This window comes from Protopterus annectens, chromosome 8.part1, assembly GCF_019279795.1.
Source record: "Protopterus annectens isolate FY-2018-M chromosome 8.part1, PAN1.0, whole genome shotgun sequence".
NCBI classification, from domain to species: Eukaryota; Metazoa; Chordata; order Ceratodontiformes; family Protopteridae; genus Protopterus; species Protopterus annectens.
This window is the reverse complement of record NC_056742.1, coordinates 313,024,015-313,041,682: the sequence shown is the minus strand read 5'-3', so window position 1 is coordinate 313,041,682 and position 17,668 is coordinate 313,024,015. Positions and strand designations below refer to the sequence as shown.

Genomic DNA, 17,668 nt, shown 5'->3' with positions numbered 1-17,668 from the left:
ATTTTGATCTAATTACAGATTGTGTGTTAAAAGCCAGCATTTCGAGTTAAGACTGCCAGTGTTTTGATAGCATTGTATGCAGTTTTTCTTTCCAATTGCTGGCATCAAAAAGCTAGTAGTGTGTGAATCTGTATAGTAGCATGCATTGTGTTAAAGATTTTTTTATTCTTTAAGGATGTCCACTCTCAAGGAGAAGTTGTGGCTTGTCTGGAGAAAGCCTTGGTTAAAGAAGCAGAACAACAAACACCTCAGTACCAGATCACGGAAGACTGTAAGAAATCCATCCTTCGTGTAGCAGAACTTTCATCAGATGATTTTCATTTGGACCGATACTTGTATTTCTCTTGCCGAGAAGACCGTGAGCGGTTTTGTGAAAATGTAAGTATTTGGTGATAAATGAGTTATTTGGATGCGTTATTGACCCTATGTGTTTTAGAACTGTTTACAGAGCATATAAGTGTATCCATTTTCCTTTTTATCCGATTCAACATATGAGTTGTATTACTTAACCTTCTCCATAGTGATTTCTGAGCTGCCAGCCTTTCGCTGTCTTATCCGTGTCACTGTAGCTTCTTACCTCATTCTTTACTCTTCTATTTTTGCCTTAATCTTTCCTGAAATCCTTGTTACTATCCTCCTCTACCGTTCACACATACCTTCTGATCTTCAAACTTTCCTGATGTTTCTCCATGAAATGTATCCCCTCTCTGGCTCTACCCACTCCATTCGCCCTACGGGCTCACTCTGCTCCCCTACCCTACACCGAAATCCCACCCACCCCTACTACTCCTACATCTATACACAACTAGACCCACCCCCTCCCCTAATTTTCCATTTATCATCTAGTCTATACTGACATATCACGTACATACACACCCACACCTGTCTGACACTTCATACTTGACAGCTGTCCTACTCTGAACCTTTTCTGTCTTGCATCATTCCTACTTATGTTTTGCACTCTACTTCTCCTCCTAACAATGCTATTTGTACTCCAACCAAAACAAACTCTGCTCTTTTGCTTGCTATGTTATCCACTTTAGCTACATCCTTTGTCCTTACTCTGTATCAACACCTACACCATAGGGAATCCCCTTAGCCGCTAAAACAAACACTGCCCGAGTCAACTTAGTTCCTTGAACCATGCTATGCTAACATCACCTCTACCTCAACTTACCTCTCCCCACAGTTTCATAGAATAGCTCATATCTTCCAACAAGCTATAAAGTCGAAAAATATTTTTTATAACCTTCTAATGTTCTTACTTATTGTTCATCAACACCCATTACTCCACGGTGATATTCATCCTAACCCAGGAGCAGTCAACAACACCCCTTCCAACTGTTACCATCCCCAACTTACCATTCCCTCTACCTCTATTAAAACTTCTAACACCTTACTCATTGGTCACCTGAACATACAGAGATTAAATAAAGTCAGCCAACTCCATGCTCTCCTAGAAATCCATTCTTTTGATGCTCTTTGTCTAACTGAAACTTGGCTGAAACCAGTAACAAAGGACAATGAAATTATCCCACCAGGATATAATAAGATTGGACTTTCCTCCTCCTTCCGTCAAGAAACCATTGTACTTGGTGATTTTAACACTGACTGGAATAGCTGTACCTCATCTCAATCTACACTCCATATAAATCTCCATGGTTTCTCATAAATTATCACTACTCCAACCAGAATGCATAAACCAACTCAAAATGAAAGCACCTTAGACTGTATACTAGTAAATAGCCATCTCCATTTTTACAAAGCAAATGCTCTTTCTGACGATGTAAGTGATCCCTACCTCACCTATATAATTAGGTAAAAAAACCCTTACTGTTAAGTTGTCTATCTCACCTACATTTTTGCTGTCTGGGTTCGGAGCCGATCCTCGGCTCCGACTCGGCCTTCTACTAAAGCTCGAGAGCTATTTACTGGCTCGAGGCCTGCCCATATCCCACAATGCTAGGCGTCAGATACCCAGATCTCGTTTGTCGCTCAGCCATTTATGGCTTTTTACTGGCTCAGGTCGTATTAATCCTTTATCTCTTTCAGCTAAAATTTAACTGTTATTTTCTTAGACTTAGATTGTCTTAACTTTTAGTGTAGTTGTACTGGTATCCCCTAGTTTGTCCCACTTAGGAAACTCATTTTCTGTTAAGACAGTTCCCCCCCCCCCCCGGCTAACTCCCTTGCCCCCTTGTTGTAACTATAGGTGTAGTGTTTAGCCTAAATTTTTATTTAGATTATTGTAGTTTTTTTTTTAGTAAGTGTGGGTGTTCGTGATAGTTTTTTCTACTCACTACTGTTAACTTATCTAGTACGGGCGTGTGACTGTGTCTGTGTGTCTGGTTTAAGCACTAGTGTAACAATTGATGTTCTTCATCTCACATTGCTGCAGTCCTTACTTATGGGTAGTCCACGGTCCTCGGTCGGCCCGAATACCAAAGTATTAGGCTGACGTCGGTCATGGGCGCCTAGAACTGACATCATAGCGTCAGGTTATAAAGGCGCATGACCGACGTCATATCCTCAGTCTTTTTTGCCGCATGGTCCGATGCAGAAGCAGCGCTGTGCCGCTCGGCGCTCTGAAATTTTTCGTTTCGAGTTTCAGACCGATTCCAAGTTGGCTAAGTACTCGTTGGGGAATATTTTTGTTTTTCTGCCTCAGTTACTACCGGATGTCAGAAAAGTGAATAATTGTATTTCTTGTGGGAAACAGATACCGCATAGGGATTACCACCGCTTTGTATTCTTGTTTGGGACCGGAGCACGACGTAGTCGGGTGTCGGTTTTGTGCTAGGTTTAATAAGCGCACTATAAAACGGAGGTTAGATTGCGCTAGGTTAGTCTTTGGCAAGAGGTGTAATTATAACATGCCGTCGGATGTTCCACGCCGCTTCTACTAAGAAGCGCAAAGACAAATCTTTAAAGCCTAGGCAGGATGATTCGTCTGTTACGGACGCCGGATCTTTAGAAGCTACAGCTGAACAGCTGGATCCGGCTGAAGTTTCTGTTGAGTCCCAGAGGGAAACTTTGATTTTACAAGATGTGGCCTCTCAGGAGGCAGGTCAGGCTGAAGGGGCCTCTCAGGTTACTATTCTCCCTTCCATGCCTAAAGTGGTTAGGCCTTCTGTTACTGTTCCTAAGGCTCCTTCTAAGGGCAGATCTGTTTTGCCTTCCTCTGGTGTCAGTTCTGGTTCTTCAGGGTCTGTGCCTAAAAAGCACATGCTTAAAATGGCAGAGGATTTGATTACTTTAATTAGAGGTTCTATGCCCCCTCCTGATAAGAGGCCCAGGATGGAGCCAGTGTTGGAAAGTTTGGAGCAGGCCTCAGATGATTCTGAGTCTTCTGCTGAAGACATTCAAGATTTCCCTCCTTATTCTGATTCTGATGCACAGGATTCCACTCCTTCTGCTTCTCCTCCAGAGGATTTTTCATTTTCAGAAACTCTGCATTCCATGAGGGAGCATTTTAAGTGGGAAGGACAGGATTACTCTGATTCACGGAAGAGACTCAGGGAGTTCTTGTTCTTGCCACAGCATAGACCCTTAGCTATACCTCCGGTTTTGGATGTTGTTTCGGATGTTTTCTCGGAGGCTTCCCTTAATCCAGATTCTGTGCCTCCTGCTCCAGTTAAACCTGACAGGTATTATAGGGTGCCTGAGGCTCATAAATATCTGTATAAGAGTCCTAGGGCGACCCAGAAACTATTAGTCAGGGGCCTAAGGGTGTTAGAGCCTCTGTTGTTAAGAATCCGGTTCCTCTGGATAAGGAAGCTAGAGCTTTGGATAGATGGGGTAAGAAAGTGTATACCTCTTCTACTTTAGCGATGAGAGTTTTGAACTGCCAGTTTCATATGTTGAAGTATCAGAATTTCCTTCTTTCTCAGCTAAGATCTAAAGTGGATGCTTTAGCAGAGGGCATAGAGTGTAAAGAATTGCAGGATTTAGTGCATGTTTCTTAACAGGTGGGAAAGCACTCTTTGCAATGTGGTTTTGATGCTTTACAGGCTTCTTCTAGGGTGGCTGCAACTGGTTCAGTTATTCGTAGGCACGCCTGGCTTAAGGAACAGAATTTGTCTGAACATGTTAAGTCTAGAATTCTGGATGCCCCTTTACAGTCTGAAGTTTTGTTTGGTCCTCCTGTGGAGTCAGTCTTAAAGAAAATGGAAGACAAGGCTAAGTCTATGCAGACTGTTAAAGATTTTTTGCAGGTACAACCTCCAAAGTTTAGTAGAAATTGGCCTACTAAGGGGTGGACGTACCCTTCTTATTCTCAGTCTAGGGGTAGATCTAGGCGTGGTAGGGGCAGAGCTCAGAGTACCTTCAGGCCGAGACAATGGAGTTCGCCTGCTCAATCTGCTGGTGAAGGCAGGGGCTAGTCCTTTCGTAAACAGGCCCAATGACTCATGCTTCAGCTGCCAGATTCTTCCTGCCTGGCAGCTCCTTTGGGAGGAAAGTTGGCTCTTTTCAAACAAAATTGGCATTTAGTTACCCAGGACAAATGGGTATTGGACATTATAAACCGAGGTTACAAGTTCTATTTCCATACCATGCCTCCTTTCAAGGGCATGCCAGACGCCCTCCTCGCAAAGGATAGAGGCTCACAAACAAATTTCTTTACTACTTCAAATGGGAGCTATACAGTCAGTTCCTCTGTCAGAAGTGGGCCTAGGATTTTATTCTCGCCTGTTTCTAGTTCTAAAGAAAGGGAACACGTGGAGACCAATTTTGGATTTATCTATCCTCAACACTTATCTGGACATTCCAAAGTTCAAGATGCTGACTTTACAACAGCTTTTACCTCTGTTGGGAAAAGATCACTGGATGGTTACTCTGGATCTCAGAGGCTTACCTTCATGTTCCTATCAGGCCCAGTTGCAGGAGGTACCTGCTGGCTGGAAATTTACACTATCAGTTCTCTGCATTGCCCTTTGGCTTATCTACTGCCCAGAGTGTTCACAAAGGTTCTGGCTCCAGTGATAGCCTTTTTCAGACTAAGAGGAATTCAGATTTATCCTTATTTGGACGATTGCCTGATTATTGCACAGGAAAAGGACGAACTTCTTCAACATCTACACTATGTGATGGCAGTGTTAAGATGCCTAGGTATTCTGTGAACGAAACAAAGTCCAGTCTAGTACCCTCTCAGGACATGTGCTTTCTGGGTGTGAGACTGAATACAGCTTCCCAGATGGCCTTTTGACCCCGGACAAACAAAGAAGCCTTTCTCTATTTTCATCAAATGTCTCTACGGTCCAGGCTGACTGCAAGGACAGTCCTTCAAGCCTTGGGGTTCATGGCATCTTAGATTCTGGTGCTTCCCAATGCCAAATTGCATATGAGGAAGCTTCAATGGTATCTCAAAAATGTATGGACACAGCACTGCCAAGATCTAGACACTGTCATTCAGATAATACCTTGCATTCAGAAGGAGTTTTTGTGGTGGGCTCAGGAATGTCACCTAAACAAGGGACTCTCTGTGACCCGCCAGAGGCGAGTCAGATTCTAATGACAGATGCCTCGGACAAGGCTTGGGGAGCACACCTCAATGGAAAATGGGTGCAAGACACGTGGCCTGTCAAACTCCAACATTTGCATATCAACTTGAAGGAAATGTTAGCAGTCCAGTTTGCATTGATGGCTTTCAAAGACTTACTTCACCCAGGGCAGGTGTTGATTCAAACAGACAACACTACTGTCATGTGGTACATCAGCAAGCAAGGGGGAACCCATTCTTACCCTCTTTGCAGACAAGCGATGATTTTGTGGGAAACTGCTCTCAATCTACACCTCAGTCTTCAAGCAAGGTTTCTACCAGGAGCACAGAACTCCTTAGCAGATGTGTTGAGCAGACAAATAGTGGATCCTCACGAATGGAAATTGGATCCTCATGTATTTCAAAAATTGACAGTGTTATGGGAAACTCCAGACATAGATCTGTTCGCTTCTCCACTAAATTACCAGTTGCCAAAGTTTTGCACAAAAATGTTTCATCACACAGCTTGGAAGGTGGACGCCTATCATTCAGTTGGAACAATCTGCATGTATATGCCTTTCCACCTCTGCCTCTTCTTCCCAAGGTACTTTTGAAGGCCAGACAAGACAAGCCAACCATGATTTTGATAGCACCGGATTGGCCTCGACAACACTGGTACCCACTACTGAGGAGTCTAGTACGAGAACCTCCATGGCCTCTGCCTTTGATTCCGCACCTTTTGTCACAAGAGGGCAATCACTTCCTCAATGTCAAGATTCAGTCTCTGCATCTAACAGCCTGGCATATTCTGTTTTAGACTCTGGAGGGTCTCGGCTTCCACAACAAGTTTTGAATGTTATTTTGGAGGCCAGGAGGCCTAGTACCAGGAAAGTTTACGCTGATAAATGGAGGAGATTTTTTATTTGGAGCAAAGGAAAGGACTTTGATGTCTCCAAACCTGATTTAAGTGTTGCTCTTCAATATCTTACTGAATTATTGGACAAGGGTTTGTCTTTCTCCTCGATAAAGGTCCATGCTGCAGCCATTTCTGCTCACTATGATTGTGACCCTCCTTTATTCTCTCACCCTTTGTTTAAGCAATTTCTTAGAGGGGCAAAGAATATAAGACCCCCGAGAGCTCCTACTCCTGCTTGGGATCTCAATTTTGTGTTGGAAAGCTTACTCTACAACCTTTTGAGCCTGCAGCTCGGCCGAGTTAAAGTATTTGTCATGGAAAACTGCTTTTTTGTTGGCCATTACCTCTGCAAGAAGGGTTTCTGAATTACAGGCCCTCATGGCAGTGGAGCCTTTCCTGATTTTTCATAAGGATAGGTATCTTTGCGTACTAATCCTTCCTTTATGCCTAAAGTTGTTTCTAGTGTGGCCTTAAACCAAACTATTCATTTGCCTACTTTTTATGCAAACCCCCAAAATAAAGGGGAGAAAATTTTGCATACTTTGGATATTCACAGGCAGTTATGTTATTATTTGAGCAGAACCAAGGAGTTCAGACAGTCTCAGCAGTTTGTTTCTTTTGCCTTGGGTTCACAGGGTAAACCTGTTTCAAAACAAACTATTTCTAAATGGATTGGGTTTTGTATTTCTTTCTGTTATTCCCATCATGGTAAGGAGATTCCGCTGAATCAGGCCTCATTCCACTAGGGCTACTGCTACTTCCATGGCCTTTCTAAGGGGTAGCTACAAAGACATTTTGGAGGCAGCTACTTGGAGTTCAGTGCATACTTTTCTAAACATTACCACCTTCCTCTCTATTCTAAGTCTAGGGCTGGATTTGCCACTGCAATTTTACAGGGCATTTTAGCAGCCCCTAATGCTTTATGATTTTTACCAACCTCCCTTTCCCGTTGCTTTGGGATTCTACCCATAAGTAAGGACTGCAGCAATGTGAGATGAAGAACATAGTACGGTTTTGTACCTACCATAAATGTAGATGTTCGAAGATCCACATTGCTGCAGTCCAATTTACCCTCCCTCCTTCCCCACTGTAGTTTAACAGGGTGCTATGCTTTAGGTGATGGTTGTTGTTGGGCATGTTTTTGGGAGGTATTCTGTTTTTGGCTGTGGCCTTTCTTGTTTGGCCTTCTGACATCTGGGGCAAGAAAAGACTGAGGATATGACGTCGGTCATGCGCCTTTATACCCTGACGCTATGATGTCAGTTCTAGGTGCCCATGACCGACGTCAGCCTAATACTTTGGTATTCGGGCCGACCGAGGTCCGCGGACTACCCATAAGTAAGGACTGCAGCAATGTGGATCTTCGAACATCTACATTTATGGTAGGTACAAAACTGTACTTTTCTCTTTGGTATCCCCGGGCCAGTATGTCCAAAGATACCAAAGTTTCAGGCTTCAAGAAGTGTGACTCGTGCTGTCAGAAGATGTCTCTGACAGACGATCACATTTCTTGCGTGCATTGCTTGGGTTCCCTACACCTGCAGGGCTGTCATGCCTTCAGCCGGAGAGTCCTGCAGGAGCGTAGGAACAAACTTATATTGAGAGGCCTACTCAAGCCAGAGGGATCCCCGGCGAAGCCTCAGTCTGGGAAATCCTCAAAGCCCGCCGTGCCGTTGGCTCCCAGTTCGGAGCCGTCGCCGGGCGTGGCATCTGACTCTTCGTCTGCTCTGGCTGGGGCCGACACCTCTAGACCTCTATCGGCTCCGACTTTAATATCGGAACAGTCATTAGGCCGGAAATGTTCTAGGTCCCCTTCCCTAGAATCGGTTCGCTTGGCTCCGAGGTCACCATTGCTGCAGTCGGAACGGAGCCATAGGTCCCATTCCTCTCCGTCTTCCAGGTTATTCGACCATGGCTTAGAGAGGGTGGTCAGTAGACTACTTAAATCGCAGGCCCTGGCCAAGATGTTAACCAGCCCTTCTCAACAGACTGTGGCTATCCCGGTGTCTTCAACAGTTCCTCCTCCGACTCCCCTTTTGTGTTTGGAGCCGGAGCTGGCTGGGGCTCGAATCTTGGAAGCGTCGCAGGCGATACCACACCTTTCGGCTCCTTCTTCGGCTCCGATCTCTTCATTGGTTCCTTCCTTGGAGGGATCTCGGCACCGAGACTCCCTCGTCTGCTCCGAGGGGGTAAGTGGCATTGGATCCTTCTCCGACCCCGTTCTCCCTCTCGGGGCTTTGGCGCAGGTGAGCTAGGTCCCAACATTGGCCTTGGAGCCGTCTTTCTCGGTGCCGGGAGTGGTTCACTTCTTTACGGATTGGGTACCCTCTGCTCTGCCCGATGGGGGCGCCTTCGAGGTCATGAGGAGCATGCTGACTCCTGTGTTGGCTCCACAATCGGCCCCTTCGGCTCCTCCCCCATGGTGCCTGCATCGGTCTCTGTTCACCCTCCTGACCCCAAGCGTGGAGAACAGACGCTCCAGGTCTCCCCATTGGCCGCATCTTCCTCTTCCGTTGCCTCCCCTGATCATTCGGAGGAGCCCCCTTGGAAGAGAAAATGTAAGAGGAAACATGACTCCCCAGAGTCAGTCACTTCTGATACCGACTTGGAGGATTCGGAAGGGTCCCCAAGATCCCTCCTCTGAGGATGTCTCCTTTTCAGACATCCTAGAGATCCTTAGGCAGAGGGGAAACTGGACTGCCCTCAACCCTTCTGAGGACGAGTCTGTGTACCTGGATGCGTTTGGTTCTTGCCCTTCCACCTCCTGGGTGTCTCTGCCTTTCGACCTGCTCATGGAAGTGGTGGCTCGAAGGGCGTGGACAGCCCCAGACACAGTGGAACCAACTCCCCGCAGGCCCACTAAGTTTATTACAGCCCCATCCGACAAACAATTTGACAAAAGGTGCCCCTGTTGATGCCATGGTGGTGGCAGCAGCCACTAAGAAGGAGTTGGCTGATCCTTCGGTGCCTGTCCATCCACCTAGTAAAGAATCTAAGACAATGGACAGGTACGGGAAGTGGATGTTTTCTTCAGTGACCTTTTCCATGCGGTCGCTGAATTATCTGTGCCATTACACCCACCTTCAAAGGGATCTTTTTAAGGAACTGGGTGGTACCCTTCAGGATCCATCAGCTGCGGGTTCTCAGGACAAGATCAACTCCCAGCTGGTGACCCTTAACTCTATAGTCAACTCCTCCATGCGGCTCATTTCTTATGCAGCCAATGGGGCGAGTAGGGCCGCAGGTACAGGCGTGGCTTTGAGAAGACATGCCTGGATGCGGTTATGCAACTTTGCTGTCCCCTTTAAGGCGTCCTTCACTAATACCCACTTCGATTGTTCTGCTCTGTTTGGACCACAGGTGAAGGATACCCTTACCAGGTGTGAGCAGGAAGGCAAGACTCTCTCTGCCGTGGGAGTCCGTTTTTCTACTCCCTCTAGGCCATACCCTAAAGGTCAGAAGAGTGGCAAAATGTGGTTTCGGAAACCCCAGGGAGCCGTGCCTGACACACGTGGCGAGTTTCCCTCCAGGGGCAGAGGAGGGAACAATAATAGACGCCGCCCGAGGGGCAGAGGGGGTCCGCAAATTCAGGGTAGCAGAGAATCTTTCTCTGACAAACTCTTTCAGCACCCCTGAGGGGCTGCCCAACTGTCCACCTTCGGAGGCAGTCGGGGGAAGATTGTCACTGTACCCAGAAGCCTGGCAACTCCTCACGCAAGACAAATGGGGTACAGTCTATCATATCTGAGGGTTACAAAATCCCCTTTGTCCACACCCCTGTACAAACAAACAGGTCCCTTCCGGATGTTCCACCCGGTCTAAGGGATTAAGCAGTACTAGAAATTTCAAAACTGCTAGACAAAACGGCCATCTAGCCAGTCCCAGCAGACCAGCAAGGATCCGGGATTTACTCCCAAGTTCTGTTTGGTACCAAAAAAGACAGGGGACTGGAGACCCATTTTGGATCTCAGCAGGTTAAACAAATCTGTTCAAAGAACGAAGTTCCGGATGGTCACACTTCAGTCCATTCTACCCTTTTTAGGTCAGGACAATTGGATGTGCTCCATAGACCTTCAGGATGCGTACTACCATATCAAAATGGACAGACGCTCCAGAAGGTTTCTCCGCTTCCGGCTGGGAGCCAGTCACTGTCAATTCAGAGCCCTGCCCTTTGGTCTCACCACAGCCCCCAGGGTGTTCACCAAATGCATGGCAGTGGTTACGGCTCACCTGAGACAGCGAGGATTCCAGGTGTTTCCATATCTAGATGACTGGCTCCTGACTGCTTCCACCAGGCATCAGCTAGTGCGAGCCAGGGATTATACCATCCAAACTTGTTCCGAGCTAGGTATCTTTATAAACTTCGAAAAGTCTGCATTATCACCTTGTCAATCTATAACCTTCATAGGCGCAAGATTAAATACAAAAGAGCTGTCGTCAAAACTTCCCTTAGAAAAGAGTATCAGACATTCGCCGACATGTCCAGACCTTACTACAGTGCAAGAGAATTCAGGCCAGATTTGTACTGAAAACCTTGGGTCTCATGGCAGCAGCAATCACATTGATCCCCCTGGCTCGTTTCCACATGTGGATTCTTCAATGGATGCTTTTTACCCAATGGTCTTTTCAACAGCTTCCGATGTCTCAACATAGTAATCACCCAGTCATGCAAAGACCACCTGTCTTGGATGGTCTCCTCTCAAGTACTTCAAGGCAGACCGTTTGTTCTTCCTCCTCCTGTTGCCACGGTGACAACGGATGCTTCCCTGATCGGGTGGGGGGGCATTTTCAGGGCAGGACGGGCATTTTCAGGGCAGGACTGTCCAGGGCACTTGGCAACCTCTAGAGTACTACCTGCACATAAACGTCTTGGAGATGAGAGCGGTACTTTTAGCGTTGCAAGCTCTTCAGGACTCTCTACCCACCGGGACTGTTGCAATTCAGACAGACAATATGTCTGTAGTGTGGTACATCAACAAGCAGGGCGGAACCAGGTCCTATCCCTTATGTCGAGAAGCACTCAGACTCTGGCAGTGGGCGATCTCCTCTCAACGGTTTCTGATAGCAACGCACATTCCCGGGAAGTCCAACGTCATAGCAGACAGGCTAAGCAGAGCTATTCTCATGCCTCACGAGTGGTCTCTCAATCAGTTAATAGTGGACAAAATTTTCCGCAGATGGGGTCAACCTTGCTGCGACCTTTTCGCAACCCCTCTTAACAGCAAGTGCGACGATTTCTTCACTCTCTTCCCCCTCCCCGGCCACTCCCCCAGAGACGCTCTAGTTCACGATTGGCCCCGGGGTCTTCTGTATGCATTCCCACCCTTTCCCTTAATTCAGAAAGTGACCGCATTGGGATCCAGGATGATCATCATTGCCCCTTACTGGCCTCGACAAATTTGGTTCCCATTCCTGCAGTCACCTGCTGGAGCAGCCTTGGAATCTGGACTCAGTGCCAGACCTCTTGGACCATCAGTCGGACAGGCTGCACCAATCCCTTCAGTCTTTAAACCAAACGGCTTGGTTGCTCCACTTCCAACCTTAGCCAGGCTTCCACATATTTCTCAGTGCGTGAAATCATCCTTTCTTCGCACAAGTCTGCTACCAGGAAGACTTATGCTAGTAAGTGGAAACGTTTCTCTTTCTGGGCGGAGGCTAGAAATATAGACCCCTTTACAGCCCGTGTCCATCACGTTCTAGATTTTTTAGCAGAACTCTTTCGAGCAGGTTCCTAGTCTGCCACTATTAGGGTCCAATTGGCTGCTATCGCTAATTTCCACGCTGGCCTGTCAGAAACCAGCATCATGTTCCACAAACTTTGTAAGGCCTTTCTTAAAGGGACTGTTTTACTTAGGCCCCCGGTTAGAGATCCCCCGCCTCCGTGGGATTTAAACCTCATATTCACTTCCTTGATTCTCCCTCCCTTAGAATCTGCGGCCTCCTGTTCCTTAAAATTACTCTCCTGGAAGAGACCCTTCTTAGTAGCCATCACCTCAGCTAGGATAGTGTCGGAACTTCAAGCCCTCTGTATTCATCCTCCTTATCTTGTTTTTCACAAGGATAGAGTTTCACTAAGGACTAATCCCTCTTTTCTGCCCAGAATTCCTTCTGAGACAAACCTGAATCAGACTATTGATCTACCTGTCTTTTCCTAACTATTCGAACAGAGTTGAACAAAAGTTACACCAATTGGACGTTCACAGGCAATTACGTTTTTATTTGGATAGGACTAAAACAAGAAAATCGGACCAACTCTTCCTATCCTATGCTGAGGGCAAGCAGGGCCTCCCAGTGTCTGAAGTAACTTTATCCAGGTGGTTGGCCTCTATTATCACTTTGATTTATCAACTGAGACATAAAGAACTCCCTACAAAACCAAAAGCTCATTCCACCAGAGCGTTAGCTACGTCGGTAGCTTTTCAAGCAAGACTACCAATGGAATCTATTTGTGCTGCAGCCACATGGGCTACTCCTCATACTTTCATTTCACATTATAAGTTGGATATAGCCTCCAGGAGTCAAGCTGATTTTGGTTCCACTGTGCTCAAGAGTCTGTTCCGATGAGCCACCCAGGGCTAAGGTGCTAGGGACGCTGTCCCATCCAGCAAGAATGAAGGCAAGGTAGACAACTTAACATTAAGAAGTTATGTACCTACCATAACGTTCCATGTTAGTTTTCTTCTCACCTTCTTTCTTGCGTCCCAGCCTCCATCCCCCTAGCCTGGACAGACAGAGAAGAATCCCTTTTGAGGCCTTCTTCCTCTGGCTGAGTTTTATCTAGGTTTCGTCGTCCTCTGTTTTTAGTACTGCAGGTAAACCTTGTAGTTTGGACAGGTGTCCTTAAAAATTTTTTTTCCCATGGTGTTAACTCTGCCAAATGAGATCTGGGTATCTGACGCCTAGTATTGTGGGATATGGGGAGGCTTCGAGCCAGTAAATAGCTCTCGAGCTTTAGTAGAAGGCCGAGTCGAAGCCGTGGATCGGCTCCGAACCAATCCAGCAGGTAAGAAGACAACTAACGTGGAACGTTATGGTAGGTACATAACTTCTTATTCCCAACCAAACCACTTTCAAAACCACTCAGAACAAAAAAGATTTTAATCTGTCTTACCTTCCCAGCTGAGCTGCAGGCCTGTGACTGGTATCCCTTAAAACTGCTCTCTTGAGGAAGCAGTATCTTTTTTTAACTCCAAATTCTTACAAATCCTTGAATACCATGCCCCTACTAGATCTATAAGAACTAGAAGTAAAACTGCTCCTTGGCTTACAAAAGAGACTAGACAAATTTTAGTAAGAAATGAGATCTGGTGTAAATGGAGAAATTCTAAAAACCCAATAGACCACTAGAACTGTTAACATTTAAGAAATACCACCAAAAAAGCGGTACTCCTCGACAAAAAGAACTACTTTAAACTCCAGCACAAACATAAACAAAAACCACAAACTTTCTGGTCTGCTATAAATAAACATTTACACCCAGGCCACATCAAGACTCCAACCCCTGCTGGAGTCTCCTGAAACGTTCCTAATGAGATTGCTGACACCATTAATACCTTCTTTACTGAAACAGTTCATTCTCTTGCCAACTCTGTACCTCCTGGTAACTCATCCCTCCCATCCCCTTGGACTAGCACACTCCCAACCTTGCAACTTAAGCCGGCTCCTACAATCCCTTATCTTTACCCTACTCACCAAACTTAAACCTTGCACCTCCTCTGCTGATCTACCAGCAGGATATCTGGAAATTGCAGCTAAAGTACTATCCTACCCCATTTCCATTCTTATCAGTAGAACCATTTCCGAAGGCTCCATTCCATCTCTTTGGAAAATCATATATTATTCCACTACACAAGGGTGGTAACTCAACTGAACTTCCAAACTTTCGCCCCATAGCCCTACTCTCTCCTCTAGCGAAAGTAATGGAAAAATGCATCCGCCAGCAACTGCTTGATCACCTTCTCCAAACTAACCTACTATCTGACTGTCAGCATGGCTTTAGACCTTTCCATAGCACCACTACTGCTCTTTTGTCCTTCACTGAGTGCATTAATAAACACCGTAACAATAACAAACTCTCTGCAGCTCTCTTTCTTGACCTTTCTAAAGCCTGATGAACCACCAAATATGTCTGGACTTTCTATAAACACTCCTTCAGCTCAGGCACTAAAATGGTTCAAGCTCTATTTAGAAAACAGACAGCAAGCTGTCCACTCGGACAATAACCTTTCATCTCATATTCCTATTAATCTAGGGGTCCCACAAGGCTCAATCCTGTGACCTCTCCTCTTCTCTGTATTAACAATCTGCATTTAGATATTCCTCAAGCCACCTACATTCAATATGCAGATTATTCTACTCTAGTGTGTACTGCCTCCTCGTTCGATGAGATTCAAACCATTACACAAGCTGTATTTAACTCAGTGGAAAAAGTTAAAACAACGATGCCTCCTACTAAATGCCAAAATAACAAACTACTCTTTTGTACTCCAACGATTAAGTCTTTACCTACTGTTCTTACTGTCAAAGCCAATAATGGTAATACGATTGCTCCAGACCCAACCACCAAACTATTAGGTGTAACAATAGATTAACATCTGAACATTGATACACATATCGGAACAACTATCAAAACTGTTACAGAAAACTTGGCTCTCTGTACAGAATCAAGTCTTTCTTAACCCATGAAGCCAGAACCACCATTGCCCACATCCACCTAATCTCTACCCTCTTTTGTGCCGCACCCATCTATACCAATCTTTCCAAAAATAACCTTAAACTGGCAACCTCCTATAACAACATTGCCAGATTTGCCACTGGCACACCATTCGGAACTCACCATTGTCTCAATCTTAAACAATTAGGATGGCTTGAACTACAAAATCAGCTACTACTTCAAGGACTTACTATAACCCATAAGATGCTTCTTCAACCCAATAATACTCCTATTCTCAGGAAGTTAATCCCTCCCTTTAGAAATCTTACTACCCTTAGCTCAGCAAATAAATTACTAGTAACCATTCAGAAATCCTTTAACAAAGCTGGAGACTCCCTCTTTGCTAATTCTGTAGGGAAAATCGGGAACAGGCTTCCTGGCAATCTACAATTACTTGCATCATTACCGCTCTTTAAAACTGAGCTAAAATCATTCCTTAAAACACAATGGCTATGTCCATGCACCAACCCATATTAAACTGGCTGCTTAGCAATACTGTCTATTCCCCAGCCAAAATAACAGTCAGGATATATAGTTTCCTTTCTTGCTCTTCCTCTTCACAGGCTTTTATTGTCAAAGTATTACCCTTTAGTATATACAATCCTAAAATTGCCACTACTTCTAGCAGGCTTATCTTAACTGCTGTATGTTTATGTGCTTTTGAGTATATATTTCTTTTTGAAATTAATTTATTAATTTAATTTTTATCCTAACTTACTTTTTTCTTACTCTCCCTCATGTCAGCTGTCAACCCTTCATCCTGGCAGTTTCTCCTAGATCTACTGTATTACTATACCATGTATTCATGTTCTCTCTGGTGTTTTTACAATGTTCAAGTGCAATTTTGTATTGTAATTATTTTGAAATTTCTGTTGCGTTTGTTCTGCGGTTATATTTAGCATAAGGTGGAGCTTTTCTCCCCGGGCCTCTACTGAAAATGGACATATAACCAGTTAGACTAGCCCGGTTAACAATTGTAAAATAAAATAAATAAAAATTGTATGATCCTGCCAGGTTTGACCTCAGCGCCTTATACCAAGGTATGACTCCTTCCCTACCCACAATTGTTTCCTACCTGAATTACCTCTGATCTTTTTGTCACTTGACCGAAAGCTCCATCTCTTTTCATGGTAGTTGGAAACTTTTCTTCCCTTTTCATAATTTTGATAACACTGCTGGAGCCTAATAGTTAACGTTAGTAATTGTTTAAGGTAGATCAGTGTAATTTTCTATTTTCCTTCTGTGCGTTCCTACATATTGTATTAGGATAGGTAGTTAGTAAACTAGGTGTTTAGATAACTTGTAGTTGTATACATCTTTATAGTTATTCTGATGTCAACCATTTTTAAAAAGTGTTCCTCCTGTGGGCATAAATACCCCTTAAGTAAAATTACCATACGTCCAGGTTTCCCCGGACACACCCTGTCTTTGGGCTCTTGTTCGGGTGGTTTTTGAACCCGGACAAATCGCAGAATTTTCAAAAAACAGACTTCCCTATTTCCTCTTTCCTTCACTTTGTGTTTTTTTTTTTTGATTGGCCCATATACCGTTATACCAACCAATCAAAAATTGCAAAACTGAGCTCTCTTCAATGTGGAACTGCTTGATATTCCACATTGAACAGAGGAGGGTCTGCTGTACGAATTTTTGATTGGCTCGTATACCGGTATACGAGTCAGTCAAAAAAATCGAAAAACGGAGCTCTGTTCAATGCGGATCTTCTTGATGTTCCGCATTGAACAGAAAAGGGTTTGCTATGCGAGTTTTTGATTGGTTCATAGAAGCCAATCAAAAATATCGAAAAGCTGAGCTCTGTTTAATGCGGAACTGCTTGATCCACATTGAACAGAAGAGGGTCCGCTGTGCAAGTTTTTGATTGGCCCGTAGGCCAGTATATGAGCCAAACACTGAGATACTTGTCTTTAATGTGGAACTGCGATGTTCTGCATTAAAGACTAAAGACTTTTTTTTTTTGGGTCTTCACCTAGTGTGAAAGACCTTTTGTCCCGAACCAGCCAGTCAAGAATCTGGCAACCCTAAGAGGACAAAAAAATGTCTGCTGGTATAATACTAGCACACACTTTTTTATCCTCCTTTTTTTGTATAACCAGATATGGTAACCCTACCCTTAAGACCCACAATCGGTGTGTCTATTGTTTGGGGCTTTCCCATTTGCAGGATTCATGCTGCAGTTGTGCTGTCTTTGGCACTAGAGTCCTCCAGGTGAGAAGAGAAAAACTTAACTTTAAAAGGCCTTCTTCCCCTGCAGACAGGGTTAAAAAATTTCTTCAGAACCAGAGACATCCACCTCTTTCCCTTCCTCTGAGAAGAAAAGATAAGGTATGGGGTAATTGAAAGAGAGAAAAGGATAAGGTTAAAGAAGTCTAAAAACAGACCAGAGAGTTGCTCTGATAAATCCAAGAAAAGATCTCCTGACCCCACAGCTGTTGTGGTTCCGGCACCTCAAGGAAGCTGCGACTGTGTTAGCTAATGATACAGGATTGCTTAATGTGTCTTATTTTTCTGGCAAAAATATGAGAATCATTTTCCAGTCATTTAA

The 17,668-nt window shown here is 44.8% G+C and overlaps 1 protein-coding gene across 1 annotated transcript in view; it reads left to right on the top strand.

Annotated features, from left to right (window-relative positions):
* The window catches only part of GLG1 (golgi glycoprotein 1), a 3,171,999-nt gene that overhangs the window by 673,436 nt on the left and 2,480,895 nt on the right, over positions 1 to 17,668 (top strand). Inside the window, exon 5 of the mRNA XM_044081599.1 lies at positions 175 to 378. Coding sequence (XP_043937534.1) covers positions 175 to 378 — 204 coding nt within the window. The remainder of the gene's footprint in view (positions 1 to 174; positions 379 to 17,668) is intronic.